This window comes from Serinus canaria, chromosome 3 (assembly GCF_022539315.1).
Source record: "Serinus canaria isolate serCan28SL12 chromosome 3, serCan2020, whole genome shotgun sequence".
NCBI classification, from domain to species: Eukaryota; Metazoa; Chordata; class Aves; order Passeriformes; family Fringillidae; genus Serinus; species Serinus canaria.
The window spans coordinates 24,596,909-24,620,091 of NC_066316.1; the positions used below are offsets into that span (position 1 = coordinate 24,596,909).

General features: G+C 37.4%; 1 protein-coding gene across 1 annotated transcript in view; it reads right to left on the minus strand.

The window, feature by feature from the left end:
* Positions 1 to 5,752: 5,752 nt before the first annotated feature.
* HAAO (3-hydroxyanthranilate 3,4-dioxygenase) overlaps positions 5,753 to 23,183 on the minus strand; it is a 32,929-nt gene continuing 15,498 nt past the window's right edge. The window contains exons 5-10 of the mRNA XM_009091129.4: positions 21,301 to 21,390; positions 20,552 to 20,595; positions 9,693 to 9,838; positions 8,549 to 8,617; positions 7,340 to 7,422; positions 5,753 to 6,674 (exon numbers count right to left, since the gene is read on the minus strand). Of these exons, the coding sequence (XP_009089377.2) occupies positions 6,596 to 6,674; positions 7,340 to 7,422; positions 8,549 to 8,617; positions 9,693 to 9,838; positions 20,552 to 20,595; positions 21,301 to 21,390 (511 nt within the window). The 3' untranslated portion in view covers positions 5,753 to 6,595. The remainder of the gene's footprint in view (positions 6,675 to 7,339; positions 7,423 to 8,548; positions 8,618 to 9,692; positions 9,839 to 20,551; positions 20,596 to 21,300; positions 21,391 to 23,183) is intronic.

Below are 23,183 nucleotides of genomic sequence, written 5' to 3' on the forward strand. Positions count from 1 at the left end.
GCTATTTTCCTCTTGGAGAGAATAATGAGCCCTTGTCTGATGAGTGGATCTGCCCACTGAATGTTGATTTGCCACTCAATATTAAAGCGCACGAAGTCTGAATCATGTGGCTTGTTAGGCAGTAGTATCAGGAAACAATTAGGAACTGTTAACATTCTTCTGAGGTTGTCATAAATAAAGCTGATCTATTTGTGCTTCAACAATTTGGTGATTTTTTTCCCTAGGCAAAACGTGATGTGCACATTCTTTTTGCAATGTGTGCCAAGATGCTGTAGACAGCTCAGGTCACAAATGTGCTCAGGCAAATAACTGCTGCTGGAACAATGGCTTTGTAATGACATGTTCTTTCTGTCAGTATTTCTGTTTTATAGGTAATATCATCTGTAACTGCATTTGGGGAGTAGGAATTATCTTCTGGCTCACCAGCAACGCTGTGGTGCTTCCTGCATGGCTCAGTTGAGCTGTATCAAGTGGGGATGGAAATGAATCTAGCAGCAGACCCTGTGACCAAGGTGGTCCTGCAGGACAACCAAGATTTGGTTTGACTTCCTTGTCCAGTGCAGAGGTGGGAGCTGCTCCTGGGGCTTCTGCTGCTTGTGGTAATGTGCTTTTGGGTCAATGAGGTTGTAGGTCTCTAGCAGTGATTTGCTTGAAGAGGATGAGCTTTGCTTGGCTCTTGGAAAAAGAGCCCTGTCACTCCTCCGTGAAGGTGTCTTTTTGAGCATCCTGAGAGCAGAGTGTGTGTCAGAGTGACATAGAAATAACCCCCAGGAATTTCCCTGTGATTCCGCTGTGGATGGCTGCATTGTCAGTGCAGTTCTCTGCTCAGCCCAGCAGTTAATGTGGAGCCATTTGAAGGTGCCCAAGTTTCCTTTCTGCATGGAATCCAGATGCTGCCTGGGGGTCTCCTTGGAGAAAGAGACAGTAAACAAAAAGCTAGGTAAGGTGCGATGGCTCCATTTCCATTTCAAACCCCTGTGGTATTTGGGAATTGCATAGTGAAACTTTCATGTTCCAATTCTACAAACTGGCATGTGTTGAGTTGCTTTACACAATTGGATTGTCAAATTTATCTTCAAACTGTAAAGTGTATGGTTTGAATGTATGAGCAACTCATTGTCTAGGAAAGTGTGTCTGTGCTGACAGTTTGTAAAGTAGAACCTTTACAAACTCCATCATCTGTCTGCTTTGGTTTTGCATTCTAAGCACGCTAAGGTTTTTTTTCTTCAAGAGGAAAAACATTAAAACATGCTAAAATGATATTTTTTCTGTAGTTGTATAGCACTTCAGAAGTCCTATTTTTCTCTGATGTACTCAAGATGTACTCAAATTCCTCAATGAATCTTCAAAAGTGCTTATGCTTAGTTTACTTTGTCATTGTCATGATATCTTCCTCTGGAGCTTATGAGATTGTATAATGAAGTGTTTTTAGAACCCAAACAGTTTTGCTTCAATTTCAGTGTAATTTATCACCAAAACCAAGTACAGAATTTTTTATTTAGCTCTACAATGGCCATGTACATGTACCTATTTAACAACTCTAAAAGTACAAAGCAGTGTTCAAATCTTTGAGTATGTGGTTCTCCTGCAATTCCTACTGAATTACCAGGCCAAAGATCTTGGAGATATATTTAACCTAGAGGAAAAATTATTTAGAAATAATTGTTTTATCGTTTGCAGACCTCAAAAAGGGGAGATGATTTCCCTAATGAAATCACAATTCAAGGGCCTATTTTTGTATTCCAAACTGTCTAATTCTGTGTGTGTGTGTAAACATCACTCTGGATGTCAAGCTTCCATCAAAATTTCAGTGACGTTAAAAGGAAGAGTTTTTATTCACTTCCACAATTTTTGGACAATGACTGGAATATCATTGTCTGATCCAGCATAAGATCATTCTCTACCAGACAGCGCTAATAAGACCTGCAGATCAGGTACTTTGAGCTGAGGGGTGGATATTAAATCCTTCTCCATTATTACTTTAAAAATCAACCATTTTACTATGGGTCCAATCAGGTGTTATTCTGTATCCTTTGATACTGAAGAGTAGCTCTACAATACTTGTGTATTGAAAAAGAAACCAGGAGGTGATGACCTGTATGAGCCTGAAGTGTTCACTCAGGTGCATCTGGGTTATTAAATGAAAACAAACTAAATAAAAACACTCCAAAGCCTTGAAATGTCTCCAATATGAACAACAAGCTGGTTATGTAGGAACTTTTTAAATAGCTTAAGTAATTTTTTTTCCTTTACTTATATGCAGTGATGGTGGGAGGATTGCTTTCTCTACATCTGTTCTATTAGATGACTGGAGAGCTGAAATCAGTACAATTAATGTTTTTAACAACAGAATGAAAACATTTGTTATCTTCATGTAGTAAGATGAGATTTGATTTACAGGTGTAAGTAAATACTGTGAGGGTCTGAGGAAAAACTTTACTACAACACTCCTGATTTTACCAGTTTCCTGATCTACCTAGTCAGTTTATACCTCTGGTAAGGTTTGCTCCTTCAAATAAACAAGCAACATCTAAAAGTAGAGCAAGCACGGAGGAAGAAGCGTTCCTCTATTGACTTTTACAAGCTGTCAGTTTATGTATTGCAAGCTCAAATGTAGCTAGCATTGGATCATTATCTTGTCTTAACTCTTCTGTGGGTTTTTTTTTTGTTTTGTTTTTGTGTTTTTTAATTGGACAATCTTGTGCTCTTCTGTTGACCTTGGATATGTTCATTACATGATCTGTGTGGGTCATTCTTTTCTCTTGTAGTTCTCTCATAACCATAAACATACATGTTTTTCATGAACTTGCTTTTTGTAGGTTTGGGTTTTTTTCAAGATTATAGAAAGGACTGGTGAAGGCTGAAGCTTTATTTGCTGTAACAGGGTTATTTAATTTTTAAGTTACTTCAAGCAATACTATTTATTATGAAGGTAATCACAATCATTAATCATGTAACCTTGCTAATCAACTATTTTTAACTGTTGGAATATGAGACCATAGTTAGGAGGAATGCAGGGAGACATACCAATTTATTTCCATCATTCATATAAGTCAGCATAGCTCAAAATAAGAATGTAAGTACCCCATGAGGTCCAGCCTGCCTAGCCTAGGAGTAATAGGAAACATCAATTACTTCAAATATTTTGATCTATATTGATAATTTACATGGAAGACGGACTTTAAGTTCCTTGCTCAATATGAAGTACTATAATAATGCTTATATCACTCTTTATGTGATTTAAATGCTATAAATAGAAATCAAAACACATCTATAACTAAAACCAAGTGGTTTAGCTTTCTCTTTACAAAGTTTACCTATGATCTCCTTGGGATTAAACATTCTGAAGGCACTGAAAAAGCCCAGGGAAAGCCTTGCTGCTTTAACCAGCTGGCAGGATAAGGCTGTATCACTTTTTCCCTGAAGTGAAAGGGAAAACTCCTGCTGAGCTCTAGAATAGGTGAGATTCTGCCTTGGAATAACTGTGGATGCTTGTAGGTGGATTCCAACTTTGTGTGTAACTCTAAGTTTTCAAATCACCTCAAGCTTGTGATTCTGGACAATGCTGCATGTGTTTAAAAGCAATAATTTACCAAGAGTGGTGCAACTATAGCTTTGTATCTGTGTAGATTTTATTTCAATACTGCTTAGAATATTTATTTTTATAAAGGTTTTACTTTTGAGTCTTGCAGAAGCATGAAAAGATGTCAAAAAAGTCTTGCAGAAGCAGATGGTCTGTCTGTGCAATACTGTGCTAATAAGGTTAGCACAATCCTGTCAAAATGTACCAAGTTTGCTAAGTATCAGGTGTCCCAATATCTGATTCAGATAGAAAGTGAGCATCCAAATCAGGGTGCAGGTGTACCAGGTATAAAAAGAGCTGCAAAGACAGGCTGTCAACTGTATGTAAATAATAAGAAGTGTGTGGTGTCTAAGGCACATGAGGAGTGCCTGGGATGTTTATCCTGGAGAAAAGAGCAGGGAGACCTTATTGTGCTCCACCATTGCCTGAAAGGAGGTTCTGGTGAGGTGAGGGTGGGCCTCTTCTCCCAGGCAACCAGTATGAGAGGCAATGGCCTCAAGGTGCTCTAGGGGAGGATCAGGTTGGACATAAGGAAGAATTTCTCCACAGAAAGCCTTGTTCAGCATTGCAATGGAGTGTCGAGCAAGGTGGTGGAATCACCATCCCTAGGGCTGTTCAAGAAATGACTGGAAGTGGCACTTAGTGCCAGCTGACAAGCTGCTGTTCCATCAGAGGTTGGATCTGATGATCTTGGAGACCTTCTTGGACCTCAATGATTCTGTAGGACATGGTTTTCCAGGTGTGTTCATGGACAAGCATGAACAAGCACAATGCCAGGAACAGTGCATTAAGGTACTCTGCAAACAACATGCCTAACTAAGCCTTTGCCACTGACCTCAGCCTCAAATCTTTCTCTGAGGCAAGACTAGCACTGGAGTCTCCACCTTGATCCCAACATCTTTGGTGCTGTAGTATCTGCTCAGCTGACTGCACATACACAAAAAGAACAGCTAAGAGGGCTCCAGGAACCAGATTTGCATGTGGAAAACTTCCTTGTGGGCAGAGTAGCACGTGTGCATCTAAATACAAATGTACCATTGTTGGGGCAGTTTGGAACAGATATTTTATGGAGGAAGAGCAAAGCAGTTGAAAATTATTCACTGCCTGCCCAGGTTTTCAAATAGATCCTGCTTCTGGATCTATTTGAAAACCTGGGAAAAGGGAAGTTACAGGTTTCTGAATCACAGTGGTTAAGCACCTTGGAAGGAGTAAATGACAAGTATTCTCTGTGCTCCCATTTGTACTCTGGCCACAAATAACTATTAAATTGAAAGGGAAGGAAATTTGACACTGAAACAACAGAAATAATTCTCAAAAGAGAATATATCTAGAAAACAAAATTCTTTTATCTTGGTACTTGGTATTTCACTGTTTTCATAAATCCTCTCCTGCTGTTTTGATCCTGATTATTTTCCATACTTATGGGCCTTAACACTTCTTACCCAGTTCTTAGAAGACAGAAGCTCCTCAATAGAAATTACTTATTAAATCCTGGTTTCTGACTGTGGGCTGTGGCAAAACTGAGGATGATGAAGCTCTGGCTTAGCACTCCTGGTCTGGCACCTAGTATGTGACTTGGACAGAATTTAGGTCCTCAAGCACAAGTTGTTGTAAAAGGCATCACAAGTATGAGTGGATATCACGGGAGGTATCTAATCTGGAGATGCCTTAACTTTTATTCTGGACGTTCCATGGTTTTCAGTGTCTCTGGGTGGATGAAGAGCTGCTGGCTAATCTGGATGGTGTTTTACATGTTGCTGTGTTTTACTCACTTAGCATTCAGTGTGAAATATGGAAATATTTCTGTGATTACCCTGTCACTGCTGGACTAAAAATATAACACTTTGGTACCCTAGATCCCTCAATCATAGATGTTCACTCGAGTAGTCAATTCTGCAGACACATAAACACATCAGTACCAATGGTAATCAGAAAAAATGACACCTTTGTTCAAAGGGAATGATACAGCTCCTTTTTTTGTGTGACAGCTCACACTTATAACAGCCTTAAGGACTGGATTCCGTTTTTCAAATTAGGCCCCCTGTTATCAGGAGGATGAAGCAGAGTTTTGCTGTATGCTTTGCTAGAAAATCTGCTGATGTTAAATACAAATTAGAGATTAAAGCCAAGGCATCTGTGTCTTTCTCACGAGAAGAATGAACACTTCAATAAAACACATATGACATCTCAGTTTAATGAGCTTTGTAGGTGATAGATGAAACAAATATTTTTCTGAACTTAATTAGAATTTAAAAAAAAAATCAGGAATCAGTAATTTCTGCTTTCTCAAATATTTAATTGATAACACCTGCAGGTATCTAAGCAACCTGTTTTCTGATGACAATGTGAAGAACAATTAAATAAAACCAAAACCCAAACAACAACTTTTCTGCAGAGTTCTTGGAAGAAAAGCAGCAAAATATAATTTGACATTTATTATTTCTTCAAGAAACTTCATTGTTCAAAAAAAAGAAGCAGTTAATAGAAACTGATTATAAGAATTATTCTATTCTCTTATCCCCTAGCATACCTCTAAAGGTGAATTTGACTTGAGAATTCTGCTGCACAGGAGCACACCCATGACCCAGGTGCTCCTGTTTAGTCCCACTGCAGTGCTATGTTCAGAGTAGCATGTGCACAGCATCCAGCCTTTTACCTAAGGAGTGCAACATCTCCTTTTCTACATCTTGTGGCAGAGACTTGCATTTCAAGGGACTCTAGTTTAATCTAGATAGCATCATGTATTATTAGGTAAGTAATCCTGCTACCTGGATATTTTGTCATTTCCTTTTAGATGAAATCAAACAAAACACTAGATCTTAAAAAAAAATACTGATTATAAATTTTGCTAAAGCTTTAACTACTTGGGGAAAAAAGTTTTAATTGGGCACAGCACTTGACTCCACTTAATCATTGTGTTAGAGTATTGAAATTTCCAGGCATTCTGAGTAAAAGATAATTAAGATAGGTAGGTTACAACTTGGTTATCCTCAAAGCCAGCTGACCCAGGAGTTATTTATAAGGCTGCTTGCGTTTTGGATCCTGAGCGATGCAGAGAGCAACACAGTCTTCTGCTCTTTTCCAGCAGTACCTGGAAGAATTGAAAGAGAGATGGTGCCATGTGTACAGAGGGAAATCACACACATTTAAACCAATAAATGAAACATGGATGATATTGAAAAGGAGTGGGCACTTTCTCCATGAGCTTTAGCCATGCTCTAGCTCTTCCTTTCCATTCTGGAAGCTATTTTCCTTTATGGGTATCATAAGTGACAAGGTTATGAAACAGCTGTGTGCATCCTACTCCAGGAAGAGAGCTGTGCTCTTAGCCTGAACCCCAAATCTTCCTGCATTGATATTGATTAAGCCTGGTCTGATGCTTCTAGCATCTGTTGTGAGTGAGTGCCAGTGGGTAGTTTTGGGCAATAAATCTTTATCCATGGTCTTTCCATGTTGCATTTTCCTGGTGGTGCTTCTTTTATTTGTTTTTAATTTTCTTTTTTCCTTTTATTTATTCTTATTTCCTTTTATTTTCTCCAGCTTTTATCATAAGAGGTGAACTAGAATGAATGTCTGGCTTTTCCTCCTGATAACACTTTTGCCCTGAGAAATAACAGAGGCTATTGCAAATCCTGCATTCACAGATGCTGTGTTTCTGCACCAGTGATGCCCAACATGGTGTGCATTGAATGCACACAATTTATGTTGCTGGAAGCAGGGGGATCATGCTCTGAACCCCTGTCCATCTCTACTCACACAGACTGGGCACGGACAAGCAGGCTGTCACCAGCAGAGAGAGTCAGGGTTTTACCATCCATGGCAACAGTTGATGTGCCCTCCTGAAAGGAAAGAATGCTTTTAATTTTCCATGTCCTGTCCCCAGCAGAAAAAAAAAATGCTGCATGTACAGAAATCTTTCCTACTGAAAGAACACCGCAAACCTGTTCTGTTTCTGTCTAGCTAAATATTTAGTTGAACTTGTCTAACACTCTTTTCATCAATAAAAATATGTTTCATTGTTCAATGTTTACTATCACAAAGCAGCAACCCATTGCCTGATTCTTGGGGTACACTGCTACCAATCTAAGCTAGCAGCTGGTACAGCTCCAGAAATTCCAGAGAGAATCTTCTGGAGTAGTTTAAGCTCCTCTTCTACTTTTCTGATTCCTCATAGTTCTTTAAGTCTTGAGGAGCCAGTCACAGGTTAGCAGGGGGCTGACTGAAATTGCTGAGTTTCTCCATATTGGAATGCACTAGTTATTATCTTGTCAGGCAGGGGAGACAGGTTCTTGCCAGCCACAAGATCTTGATTCCATAGGCTCATGTAAGCTGCAGTGTAAACAAATGTCCTTCAAGATTATGACTTCTTTAATTAGTATTTGATAGTCCCTGTGAATTTCAACAGAAGAGGAAGTAATAGAAATATCTGCCTCCCAAGCTAGCCTGGCTTTTGTAAGTAAAAAATTAGCTTTTCTTTTTCTTTGGGTTGCAAGCTCATTCTAGAAGCAAGCTGAATGATGGACATCTGGATCACCTGCAATTCTGAGTCAATATAAACAAGTTTTCAGACTTTTTTATTAGCTTGTTCTTCTTGATTCCAGTTTGACTTCAGGATGAGGCCAAATGTTTCAAAGGAGATCTAAGAGCTGGTGTTGCTTTATTGCTTGATCTGATATATATAGAGGATATTGCCTAGGTAGTGTGCATTAAAATTCCCAACAAGGATGGATGCCAGTATCTCTGTCATCAACACACATGATGAGGAAAAAGAGGCTATTTTTATTGTGGCAGCACTTTACAGTTATTTTTCATTACAGTTTAAAGCTGAAAGGTGGTGCCTATTGGTGATCTTTTCTGTGAGAAGGAAGGGAATCATTCCAGTTTCTGTTGCTAGAAGGCTTTACTACTGTTCAGTCTGAACTTAAACATGAACTCATCAGTTAACAAGTGTGAATTGCCACATACCAGCTGCCATATCCAGATATCTGAATTCTTTTTACTTTTCTCAGTTATTCCTGGTCCATAAGCTATAGCCTAAAAAAAAAAAAAAAAAGTAATGGTTTCATCCAAATGACCAAAGTGTCCATATTCATATTCCAACAGCATTTAAAACATTCTATTTTTACAGGAGAATATTCATAGGAGATGACATTATTTTTACAGACATTAAAATTCACACTATGTTTGGTGTTCTCATATTGATTCCTACTGATAAAAAGGGAACTGGTCACACCTGCCACTCCTTATGCTCCTCTGCATCCTTGCTTATCTACTCCTCCTGCCTCCTCCCACTCTCAGTTTTGCATCTATATGCTTCCTGCTTCTGCTCCTGGAACAGGCACTTCCTCCTCATGAGCTCTGGGCCCTGTCAAGAGCCTGTTGAGGTAGAAAAGTTTCTTCCATTAACATTAAAAATGCTGCAGACAGGACTTCATCTTTCTCATTTTCTGCCCCCTCTGTGTTCTTCCTGACATTCCCACACTCTGTCACTTTGCTGTCAGCTGTATTGGGTTCTTTGGAGTGTGACTCCAAGTAATTCTGGGGAAGAATATGTTTTGTAAACATCACCCGTACAGCACGGATATCAAATGTTGACAGCTTCATTTACACCCAAACTAGACTGTGTTGGACTAAACTGTGAAGTGGAATGTTTTAGGGCAGCCCAGGCTCTCTGGTTGCTGTCCAGTTTACCTTGTTTCCATTTTATATAGATGGAGGTGGAGAAAAAAAGGCGTGTTTACACACCCAGATTAGACTTGGACCACGAGTGCTGCTCAAACACATAAAGAAGCTTGATTTGCATCACACTGGTCCTTCTGACTTGGGAAATATGGGGAGAGGGACTGGGGAATGAACGAGCTGTTTTAATCTCAAAGGAAATGAACAAAAACAAAGTTCAGGTTGATCCTGGACATGGAAGTAATGAAGAGAAAAAAGAAAGCTCCTGCCCTAAGCCAGTCAAATCAATGGATCACAGACAGGGGTGCAAACTTTGTCTGCTGACTGTGTATTGATCCCAAACCTGGATTCATTCATTCTGAACAACAGCACTAATAATCTGTACCTTTAAAAATATCTTTTTTTTAATAGAGAAATGATACCCCCTTACCTCTGTTTCAAAGTTATCTCCAAACATACTCAAGGATTTTTTCTGTTTTATTTCACCACGATGATCATTTAACCAGCTTGAGAAGGAAAATGGCTCCATAGCAGAAGTGGAATTCAGTGGGAAAGGTGTTTCTTTCAGGGGTTCATCTGAAAGCAAGACAGAGGGCTATCAGTGATAGCCCTTGCTTCCCTTGGTCTTTGCAAACATTTTAATTGAGGGATCAATTTACAGACACTATCTAGCCAAAAGTTTTAATAGTAAGCAGTCTTATGGTCATTATCAAGACTTTTTGAGATTGCCAGATGCACATGTTATTTGTGAGTCTTTATGGAATGACTTCAAAGATGTTGTCAGAACTGTGTATTCAAACAGTTTGCAGTACAGTACCCAGTTCTTCCTGGCATAGACCTCATTCTCTTTCAGACCACCTTTTGCACTGGTAAAATATGATGTGCCATCTCTGAGCCTTTGCTCATATCACATCCCTCTAAAAGAGGATTTGGGCCTATAGAATAAGTTTATTCTACATCTCTCACATAGTTAGTACTGGCTTTTATGTTTCTTCTCCCCTGTGTGTCCACTGTTTTTAAATACATTGGCCACAGTGAATCAAACAGATTAGTACAACCTAAAATTTAATACAATGTATTTTTTGTGGAGTTCTTGGAGCGTGTTGTGTCTTTGGTTTAGGTAGCTGGATTTAATTTCCAGTAATTCTCCTTCCTAAATAATTGGATTTAAAATAGCTGGAGGACTAATTGCAGTATAGCTGGCAAAATTGAAGCTTCATGTTGCTGGTATATGAAATGAGCTTTACTTATTCACCAGCTCACAGGGAAGTGCAGAGACAGAGCAATTGCCTTGGTGATTCTGTGTAGTTTGTTCTGAGATGCCAAGGGGGAACACCCATTGAGTAATTTCAAGCAGTAATGCCAACCAGATGCTGGAAAAACTCCCTGGATGGTTTGCTCTCAAATGTATTGTGGTAATAAACCTGCAGCCAAATCTCAGTCTTGGTGCTAGTAATAGAACAGCTCTTTATAGGTATTAGTTATTCATTCTGCAATGTTCTTTTGGTTCTGTTCTAATGCTGAATTTCACTGCTCTGCAGTGTTCTGAATGTACCATTCCTGTTTTTCATTAAAGACCATTTTGAACAGAGTCTTTGAACAGTATGTGGGAGGGTCAGTGTATGCAGGGGATGGCAGCATGCTGAAGATGCTGCTGCTGCTCGTGGGATCCCAGTAGGCACTGGGTACAACCATCTCCAGATAATCTGGGTGGGATCCTACTCCTTTTGTGGTAGAAACAAAATTTTGCTATTCAAATTTCTTCTCCATTATTTTGGGAGGTTCGACTTGCTAACCCACTCTGGTCCCTTAACCTTACCTATACTGTGATTTTGTGATACTAAAATAATTATATATTTAAAAATAATTTCTCTTGACAATGTCTCTTTCAGGAAATTCTGAAAGCAATCTGAAGAAATCTGTAGTAAAAGAAGACATTTTTTATTTGAAAACTTTCTTCTACAAATAGGTTTTTTTTAAAAAAAACCCTACTTTTACATTATTTAACTCAAATATTTAAAACAACTTTTACTGAAAAACAAACTTGTCCAGAGAAACTAAGAAGCACCAAAGGAAAAAATAAAGTTTTTACATTAGATTTATTTTTTCTGAATTTGTAAGCATTTTTTAACATGATCTATTCTTGAATGTTCTATATATTGTCTGATAACACTAAAATGCAGGGTAAAGGTATTTGGTGATTTAGTTTTGGTACTTCATTTTTCTCACTGTAATGTGACTGCTTGGGGTTTTTTTTTTCCTTAATTTTCACAGGTTCATCAAACATCCTTTGGAGGTAATTACACATACACACTTTGTCTTTAAATTATGGATATGTGCAAATGAGGCTGCAGTGGAAAATTGCATTTTTGACTAGGGACTGATGTAAAACAAAGCTCTAAAATGTTATGATATATGTTCACACACAGCAAAGGAGGAAAAGAAAAGAAAATTTATCAGAAATTTTATGAGAAGGTACTCGGTGCAACTAGTGCTCCAAAAGACATTAAAATATTTTGTTCTATTAATAGCTGAAGTGTTTACCAGTTGTTTTTGTTTTATTTTGTTTTGAGATTAAAATTTATTATTTGAATTCAGAAGAGTTCATTGTAGTTTTGGAATACCAGAAAGTTACCCATTGATAGAGCTTTCTACTAAAATGCATGTCCTGGTTGTGAGAGGTACATGGGGTTTTGGTGGTGGTTTTTTTGTTTTGCTTAAAAAAAAACCAAAAAGCATATGGAAGCTGGTAGCATAAGAGACAAATACTGAGATGCTGTAAGTATCCTGCTCAGCTTGGGGAATATTTCTTCTCCACAGTTTAAGAATTCCAGCATCTAGCTGACAAGTAAGTTCAGATTTTATATGCTGGAGAATGAATAGCAAAAAGCTGAGTCTCAAGGATGGGCATTATCGTGTTTTATGCAAGGAGAATTGTAAATATTCCCCATGAGTTGCAAAGAACTTGGGGTAAAAAAGAAAGCCAAAAGTATATATGTTTATATTTTGACCAAGGAGCAACACAAATCTAACAATAAGTCTAAGTTTGTAGTTTAACTTCTGTCTGTTATTCTCCAGAAACATAATTTTGCTATTTTCCTCTTTCTGCTGATCTCTGACTCCAGTAGCCCTGATCAGCTGGGACAACACAAGAGCACAGAGTGGCCTGTGCCTACTCAGGGTCAGTGTAAAGTGCAACACACCCTGCACTTACTGTGCTGCACTGTCCTTTCTTGCTTGTGATAAACAGCCACCATCTAACAGCTTATTTTGCTTTCAAGTGAAGGTGGGCTTTTCTTTATTTAGACCTTAAATTCCTTAGTTCAGAGCTGGTTTTTTGACACTTGTCTTATCACTAGGCCGTAGCCTGTGATGGGGTTTTGGCTTAATACTATCTTTGATGTTAATGGCACTTGCTCAGTGACAGCATAATTAGGCTCTTAGTGTGACCTGCTATGATGACTTGATTATCTGTTACTGCGGAACAAATGAGAGAGCTCTGTGGTGATGAGGTAGGTGACAGATGTGTGACATTATCAATACAGTGCTTGACTAAGTCCTTATTTAACCCTGATGCTGATCCCTTGCATGATGCCAAAAGCTGTAGGTGTCCTAATGCTTGTGAACTTGAGCTAACAAGCTACAATGAAGAGGATCCAACCTCTTGCAGTTCCACAAATATTAGAGTTGAAGCCTGGTGCTACTAAAGGAACTGAGTATTTCTAATCAGGCTAATGGCTTATATTTAGATATTGTTGCATATATTTCTGTTTAGCCTGTACATTTGCTCTCAACAGTATCTGAGGAAGTGCAAGCCTGTGTTTCTGGAGTTCTGTTCTAGCAATACTGTGAGACAAGGAGACAACATGTTTAATGATGGGAAAAGTAAAAATATGCCAGCAAAATGCAAGAAAATGGCACTTCTAAGCCAGGCAGTTAATAGTCTTGTGTAGATTTTTCCAAGTAATATAACACCATGTGAAACATCAAATCCAATATTTTCTTACATTTTCAGACATCCATTTAAAGGTTCAATACTAAAGTCCATTTCTGCAGATCATTACTATTAAAAATTTATATCACAGTTCTTTACAGGATTATAGCTTTTTTCAGATTTTAATTACAATGTGATGATATCATGTTGAGCTGAAAAAAATGTCATGTTTACAGAATGAGTTTGTAAATTTTTAAAAAAGGAAATTACAGGTTTAGAGGAACTTGACTTCAGTGAAACAATACTGAATTGTACTGAGACTGAGAATATAAAACTGGGCAAAGAAGGAGAGAACAGCTTGCTAGAAAAGAGCAAGTTGAATGTACAAGTAGCTACAGCCTCAACAGAGACTATCTAAAGAAGAATTTGGGCTTGCTGGGAGTACTGTGTTTCTGATGCAGTCAAGAGAGCAGGTAAAGAAGACTGACACTGACCTACCAATTGTATGTGGCTGATTTGCTTAACTCACATGTAACATGGAAGGCCACCCTTTCCTTCCCTGGTGATGCTCCTAAGCTGTTTTGTGAAGAAATCAAACTGTCTCATTCTCTTGAGCCCTACTGTCCCCAAGCTTTTCCCATAGCTCTTGTTTCCTCAAGATTTGTTTGAAGGAAAAGAGCAATAAAGCACTTGAACTATGTCAAAATAAGCTCAACAGATTTCATATTGGCTTGATGAAAAACTGTACCTTTCAGTGATGTGTCACCCTTCACTTGTAGACAGCATTCTAGATGGAACAAGGTTCAAATCTTTAAATCCCCATATATTCTTACTAATTATCCCACCACCCTGAGGTGCTGTGCTGCCTCAGTCTGTCCCTACATGCTGGGCCCCATCTCCATGCTAGGATGTGACACAGTCCATTACAAAGGGTGCTTCCCCCTATAGCAGCAGAAGACATCATTGAAAGTGGAGTGACTGAATCCTCTTTGTTTTTTCATCCTTTAACTGAGTGTAAAATGGTCCAGACTACTTGTAAATTATTTTAAAATTATGTATTAATTTATTTCTGCACACTTTCTAATCACCATTTCCAAATCTTCAATACTATATCATAATAAATAATTCCAGTGATAGAGTTTTGCAGCATTTCACATTTAATTGCCAATGCCAATAAAAATACATTCCCTAGGATGTGTTTTCCCATATGTGCCTACCTAATTTCTATGAAAAAGTCTGTTTAATTCTCCAAGTTAACAGAAATGTCAATGAGACTAGTATGATTTTCATACCTCTGCAAATAAAACCAGTGAAATGAGGGAAATAATTTCAGGCATCTTGGTTTTAGCCCAGTCCATATAAAAATCCAGAGTGAAAGCACTGAGAGTGACTGATTACTTTGAGGGTTATTGGTTCATTTCCCCGTTGTGGAATATAGATGCAGAAGCATTTAGTTGAAAATACAGCACTCACTTGGTGCAACCATACATTTCCCTGTGTAACTGTATTCTTTTTTTGTAGCATGTTCTGAGAATTGTCATGACTGCTAATTTATGACTTGTCCATGTAATTATTTCTAGGCAGATTTTTCTTTGTGTCATTAAATCTATGCTAGAAACTGAACAAGCTATTTTTTCCTAATTGAAACGAAGAAGTTTGAGAAAAGCTTTGAAAAATATTTTTGTAATATAGAAATATAGCTTTTTCAAAAGGAGATGTCATCAGCCAGAAGGAAAGGAATAAATTAAACAAACAAACAAACAAAAAATAAAGAGAGTCACTATTTAGGCCATAATTTTTTTAAAGGTTTTTCATGATCTAGCTAGGTTATTGTAATTAAGAATGACAAATTGTATTGAGAAATGCTGCCCACTTATCCAATCCTAACATAAAGAATCTTAATTCTGTTTCTGAATCTGCCTTTTATAACTCAGGGTGTTTCATTTATCCTCTTTGTATGTAACTTCAGTTTGCATAGAATGGGAATAGGATACTTAATTATAACAAGAGTTGAAACCTCACTCTCTTGGTGAGACAAGGATTTTTACAGCATGTGTGAGCTATTGCCACTAAAGAGCCTTAGAAACACTAGTGAAAATGTCAGACAAACTCCATTAGTGAGTTGTCTGCTTCAGATGTTGCTGTCTGGGGAGCATTTAAGAATGTAAGGAAGAAAGAAGCTACTTTATTAGAGAGGACATACCTGCTGTGAAACTGGTGAGTTTTATAGCTCTTAGATATTTCTTATTTGTTTCACAAAAGTCTGAACAGAAAGGAAAACAGCTCTAAAGGCATTTTTTCCTATTGCCCTGATAGGTTTATTGTGTACATTATCCACTGTAGGTATGTATAGACCAGTAGTGGCTTGGTTCACGTGGTGAAGCATTAGGAGAGCTCCCAGAGCCTGCAGTTTATGTTCTGCCCCTCTTATGAGGAGGCTCACTTGAGAATATTGTGGGAGAAGCAGAATTACTTCCTGAAGACTTCTTGGTTTTTTTTTTTTTTTTTTTTTTTTTTTTTTTTTTTTTTTTTTTTTTTTTTTGTGTTGTCTTTAGCAGCTCTGGGCTCTGAGAGCCTAAGGAACTTTTTGATTCCAGAGAATGTGCAGCCTGCTGTCCTGAGTCTTGGATGATAGTTTGGAACTAAAAAAACTCAGTAGTAAGTTTTCACATGGAACATGTTAGCAGCCCTGCTCCAGATGTTGTAATCCTACTTGATTTCTGCATTAAATATTGCTGACTTAAGTTGGTCTGTCTGAGTAGCTCAGACCTACATACCCTTTGCAGTTTAGGTACAGCTTCAGGAGAGACATGAACATGACTTGGAAGTTACTTAAAGGATTACATATGACAGGCTAAAGATGAATAGTGTGTTTATATGGTCATCTTTGCCAGAAGAGAGCAATGAGGATGATACAGAAAAGGAGAAGATTTATGTTGTTGATAAAAGTTACAGAGATGGTGTTGTGGGGAACTGCACCATTTTGATGGGTCTAGACAGTTTAAAATTATTTAGTCTCTGTATTGGTTAGTCCTTAATAGCATAGTCCTTAATATCTAAAGGCTCATATACTGTTTTTTTTAAATACAAGTACTTGGAGCAGAAAGAAGTACCATGTAATAAAAGAGGAGTGATCCATTTAGGTGTGTTGGAAGTCCTACAAGATGAGAGTAAAGAGAACCAAATAGTCAATTTTGTGAACAGATACATAGAAATAAATGTTATGTTCAAAATTAGCATTCTTATTTGGGAAAAAACCCAGAGAGATAGTATCTTTAGAATTATTTCAATGTACTTAAAACAGAAAGGCACAAATATTTATACAGTTATTTGAAGTTCAAAAGCATGGCTTTTGAACTTCAAAATAACTTCAGACAGAATTTCTTCCTGCATGTTTTTAGTTTTCTGAAGTAGCTTTAATTGAATTAACATTGCCCACTAGCCAGTTAACTGAAAAAAAGAAAAAAATAGAAGAATAAAGATCTGTTTGCTTTTATATATCAGTGAAACAAGACTGAGCAGCAAATATTGTCTATGGAGGTCCACTGGATTAGCTACAGAGGATGACCACACAGAAGCTGATTTTATAGTGCTGAGCTTACCCTTATAACTTCTTTGATTGCACTGCTGAGACCACAGAACATTTACAGAGCATGCCCTAGGCTCTATGGTAACCCCTGCTTCACTGACTGAAGAAAATACTTATTTTTTCATGCTCATTCAATGCTCATTCATGCTCATTTGCTTAGGTCTTGTTTTCTCTGAATCACAAACATAAAACTGCACTGTATTCTAACTGTACTAAGATTCTTAATCTAGACTGAAAAATCACCCTAGTTACACCAAAAATCCATGAAACTTTTTCTAGTGAAATCACTACAGGACTGGTTTTTACATTACATAGCTGAATGTTCACTTACAATAAAGCTTGTTTGGGAAATAAAATTTCAGTGATAATTAGAAGTAGAGTAGTTTGGATAAACAAATTCCTGACATTCTACCTATACCAATAATGTTCATGAGGTTCATTTCTAAACACACCTAACTGTAGAAACAAATTTTATTGCAGTTGTTTTCCCCATCAAATTACTCCACAAGGTAGTCTGGATTATTTCAGGCATGGCAGGTAAAGCTTTGGAGCTTCTGGTTACTGCTGCAAAGAATATTTAGCTATCACTCTTTATTAGAACTGAGATTTTCTGTCTGAACCATCTCTTGTCCTCTTGACTAGAAAAGTGGATGAAATTGTTACATTGGGATAATCTTGCTGTCAGGCTGATTCAACTGAAAGTAGAAAGGCTTGTTTTGATACCTATGATTCCTCATGTCAAAAAACATGACAAGTAACCCAAACCAGCCCATCTTGAGAGTTCCCTGTATAGCCTATATCCTAAAAATATTCACCCTTTTTGATAAAAAAAGGGGAGAGTATTCTCAGACTTTACATCTGCCCATGGAAACAAAAGAGCCTAGTAATAAAATACAAAACAGTTCCAGGGAGGATGCCTCAAGTAAGGATTGCATGCAATATATAGTTCTGATTTTATTTTTCCTGATGGCTTTTGAGCCCCTCTTCTTCTGTGTCTTCTTATACTCTGATTGCCCTGCTTTCAGAGGGACTTTCCCTGCTTTTGGCTAAACCAGAAACCATAAATAAATCACAAAAAGGTCTGGACTTAGGTTTGGTTTTTTTTCCCTTTGTTTTTTTAAGAGCTATTGGAGCTTGATTGATTCCATTTACAGCTTTCCTCTAAGAGTGAGCTGCAATCCAGGATTTCTTTGAGGATGTTTTTCCTCAATTTTTATTCCATTTCTCTCTAAGAAGGTGAGGAACTAGTTCAGGCTTATGTGGAGAAGAACCTGAGAGTGCTTCAGCTGGCACTTTTAAATTGAAGCAGTTCTGGATTTTCAGAAGAGAAACTGAAAAAAAAAAAGGCTGAAACTCCATCCTCTGCATAAGCCAGCTCAAAGGATGTTGAGATATGCATTGAGTGAAACATCATGGCAACTGGTGGTAGCTTGTTAGATGTTACAAATGTCATGCTGGTTGCTGAACTCTACTTCTTAAAAACAAAAAACACAAACAAACAAACAAAAAAAGAGCTGTTGAGGGAATAAATCCAAAGCTTTAATTTTATATCAGCTGGGTATGCCTTCAGAGCAAACACGGTACTAGCTTACTTCTATCTCAATCAAACTGCTTGGTTTTTGTCTTTTTTTAAACACTGTTAGTCTCACTGAGAGTTACAGGAGCTATCAACTAAAACTTTTATAAAAAACTAAAAATGTGGGGTGTTTTCCTCACTGAGATGTTGGGTTACTTATTGTCCACAAAACCTGAAAATTGGAAAAAGGGGGCTATTCACCAGGCTGAAAACCTGCCAGGTAAATTACAAGTAAAGAGCTTCTGTTACTAAATTTATTAACAGTTTCTCAGAATTACTTGTTTTAAAAAAAGTGTCAAAAAGATATATTGTAGCTTCTGATTGATTGTCAGGTTTGTTCTTTAGCCCTAATCTTCTGCAAAAATATTAAAAATATAAACCTTTCATGTTCTTTTGTTTCTGATATTATTAACTTGTTACTGACATATAAACTCTTAGCCTGGTGAGGGGTGCTTATTGCAAATTCCTGTATTGAACAAGGATACTATGCATAATATGGTATTTTTTTTATAACAGCAGCATCTAGAGGCTTCATCTGAAATTATATTTCCTCTGCTAAACACTGTATGAACACACAGTGAGGCAGTACCTGCTCTACCTAGCTCTCACACATCCCATGCAAAGAAAACCCCAAACTAACCAAACCACCAACACCCGAGCATTGGTGACATGCTCAGACTAAAACAGATTTGGAGAGTGCATAGAAATAAAAGTAAGGTCTTGGAGACAACCTCATTTTATTTAAAAGAAACATGGAGCCTTTCCCTGAGAATGATATTCTCCAGGCAGTCAAAGAACCAATGCCTAAAGCTGGTTCAGCAAAGTTTTCAGGCAGGGTTCCTGCCTGCTTTGCCACTTGCTGACTGCAAGGGCTTTAAGGTTGCTCTCCCATACAGAAGAATCTTCTCTTAACTTCATGCTGGCAACCATGTTTTAGTAAACTATTTTTAGTTACATTGATATTCAGGCAGAAAGCAGCTTAACCCAATTTTAGGATTTCAGTAAGTGCTTTGTTCTGTTGTTGATTGAGATGGCAGACATTGACTTTTTTTTTATGGTGACTATCAAGCTGAGAAATGGGATAGATGTGGATGTAATGTTTCACTGAAACTTTTTTCTCTCTTAGAGTAATTCATAACAATAATCTTAAAATGTTTAGGAATTGATGTGGAGATTAAGGACAGCTGGTTCCAGAAACCTTTTAGAGAGGGGAAACTAAAATTTCTCTTGTGACAAGAGCTATGGAATTCAAGTTTTGAGTGTGACTGGAAGATGACAGTCAAGTTGGCCATGAGATCAAGAGCAGCACAGCAGGGTGCAGTGCACCTGAGCCATACATACACTTCTTGGTTGGTGCAGGATGTCCCTCAGTTGCACAGATGAGACAGTAGAGAGATTTGAAAGAACAAACCTAGCTGAGCAGTGGGAATCACTGAGCTGCTCAGCATTTGGCTAACTGGTGTAGGAACTCTCCAGGAAGGAATCTCAGGCTCTCCTGGAGATTATACAGGCAGCTTTTGCTGTTCTTATGATGATTTTCCATGTGTCAGTTAAAAGCCTGGTAATATCTGACTCCTAAAGCTAAAACTTACAACTTTGCTTTCTAGAAGTCACTTTCTCTGTTCTATCTCTCTTTCCAACAGATTTAAGTGGAGTTACAACTGGAGTATATGTTCCAGTGTGGAATTTGTAATCATTATCTACAACAGAGACAAAATAAAAAATGTGGCAAGACAGCATGGCAATAAAATGTTAAACAGATCAGACCCTATGGGAACTGAAGTCATCTGGTTTTCTCTAGGTTTCCCAAGAATCAATCACAGCTGTAGGTAGAGTACAAATAGGTATAAAGTGTATAAATTCTACTTGCAAAAATCACTTTATGGGCTGTCAGAAGTGAAATTTTGTTAGTATAGGACTTGAAAGGCATGTAAGGATAGAGATACTAGCATTTTACATTAGTATAGTTACCTGATAGGTGGTTATGATGGCATCACATGACCAAGCAAGATGCTGTTGGTAATCATTTACATGGAATTTCCTTGTGGTCAGGGTAATGAAAGAAATTACTTCCCAAAAATAACTTTTATTTACACAACCAGAAAGAAAAATAGATGCTTATTTTATGTGGTGAGAATCATAGCTCTTGTATCACCAATTGTTCTGATTCTGAAATTAATTTGTTATTACCTGGGTTTGGTTTTCCAGTTTTATATTGCCTTGAATTGAAAAACCTGGAATAATGAACATTTAAACAGAAGTAAAAAAGTTATGTTCTGTTGGTTAACAAAGACTAGGCAGTAATACTGGCCAGTAAGTTTTGTGCTGATAATGGATATGCCAAATCCTCAGCTACTATCACATCTATGCAAGACTATATCTATTTTAGTGACAGAGGATTTGTCTGAAAGTCCTACAAGATTAATATCACTAAAAACTTCCTTTGTTCACCTTTAGTAACCATTTAACAAATTGATTAGTTAATGACATTCATATGTTTCTTAGAAAGTAGCTCTCTATCAAATTTGCCACAATCCTGATCATGCATAAATAATATCAATTACAATATTTAGATTAAAGTAAGAGTGAAAGAAGCCTTAAAGCATTTCAGTGATTCACCTTGATAACCTAGCATTAGTCAGTGTTAATTTTTCACTCAATTCTTTTTGCACTTAGAAGCAGTGTGCTACTAAGTTTACTAGTTCAAAAAAGTGTGCTCCAGATGGATGTGTGAAATACCTGACTTCTCTTTTTTTTTTTAAATCTGATTTGATGAATTTGGGGCCTACAAGACATGATTAAAAATTTATAGAGCAGTAATTAATTTTTAACAAGTCTATGTAAAATGCAGTATAAATAGCAAATTAGTGACATAAACCACAGACTGGCAAACATCTACAAAATAATTTTTTTGCAAATTTACAAAGGAAAAAGCTTACTCTTGAATTATTGGTATTAGTTGAGTGCCAAGATCTTCACAGTGAAACCATTTTTCAAAGAGGACATCAGTTGATTCTCCAACATAGTATCTGATAAAGTAAACACATTAGTCAGTCCTTTTATTAAATAACTGATCAGGCAGTTTCAGTGTTTTGAAGAAAATAGCTACTCAGTGTTGTGTAAGAGCAACTTATCGTCAAGCCTGGTGTGCTTCATACTGAGGAATGGTTATTTGGGAAAGCTTTCTGTTTCCCTGGTTAGGTGACTTGGGGGTGGGGTGCTCAAACTTCTGTTGAGTGCCTTGTAGTTCTGTTGATCAATCACAACTCACCAAATTCCTCCAGCAACCTTTTCTGATTTCATTCTGGAAGTGATTGCAGCCATAATCTCTTGGGACCAATAACTTTCACCTTGGATGTAGTTACTGCAAAAAAACCTGGACCCAAATACCACTTCCAGTAACTGCTTCCATGCAGCTATGACATAAATACCCATATTTGATAGTTTAATACCCATGATAAGAAAACAAGGGGGCTTATGGACTTGTTAGTGAAAAATAGATGGTTTCCAGCTACACAGATTTGGGAAGTGTTTGAGTCATCCTCTGAAGAGGAATTTAGTGCTTCACTTGCATTAATTTCTTGTCTTAATAAATAAATTAATTTTGGTGAGGTCAACAAGTCAAGGTTGCTGTATAGAATCAATCTATGGAATGGCAAATACAGAATTTACACTCAGACTTTTAAAAGACTGCAAAGGCTGGCAAGGAATGATGCTCCATTCCTGTCACTCATATTGTCAATATTTTCAAAAAGGTCCCGTGTGTCTTTTAGGTTGAAGTTATTGGAATGTGTGTCTGAAGAGGAAAACAAAACTTATGTAATTATCCTGTGCATATCTGTATGTTCATGTCTGTCTCATGTATCTATACAAATATTGTCCAGAAATTTTCTAAGAGCTCCCTGGCTCCTCATGTTTTGCAAAAAGAGGATACACTGAAGAGAATAACAGTATCTATACCTCCAATTTAGAAAAAAGCTGTGCTGCCAGCACAAAATCTGAACCCAGACAATGTACAGAGAAGGGAGATGCTAAATATATCTTGTTTGGTACAAATAAAGTATCTGACAATATGAATAACATCAACCTTATTTGGTTTTGTACTTATTTGCCTTGGAATTAAGATTAGCTAGATCATTTTTCTCATAGCACAAGACACGTAATCATTACTTAGGGCTGGAACACTGGGGCAGGCTACTTAGTCTTCACTTGTGCAGTAATCAGCATGCTGGGGGCTCTGATTTATGACTATGGTTTGTAGACATGATAAATAATGGAACAGTAACACAGGATTAGACTTTGAGTCAGCATACTTCAAAGTGCATTATGATTTCCTCTTGTGCAGTCTGCTGCAGGTGGCTGGCATTAAAAAAAGTAAGAAAACACTAGGGGTTCTGTTTGTAAATTCCCTTTTCTCCCAGGAGCACACAGAGGGAATGTAGGTTCAAAGGCATGACAAGATTGCTCACTTCCAAAACTTCAAGTGTCTTTATTCACCACATCAGTGTGAACACAAGGGCACTAAAAACCTCTGATTTATTTTCAGGCATCTGATTAGATACTCTGAATTGAGGATGTGTTAATTTCAACCTGCAAGCCATAAGGTAGCTTTTAGTTTAGCTTCTCCACATGAGAATGCCTATATTGGAATGCAAATCTTTAGATCAGCCTGGATCCCTACAAAGGCATTCAGCATTTCTCTTTCATACCATTCACAGACATCACATGGTAGGTTGTTTTACTTTAAGTAAAGTTTACTTTACTTTACAATTTAAGTTTTTTTAAAATATTTTGTTCTTTTTATTTTAATAAAAATCTTTTT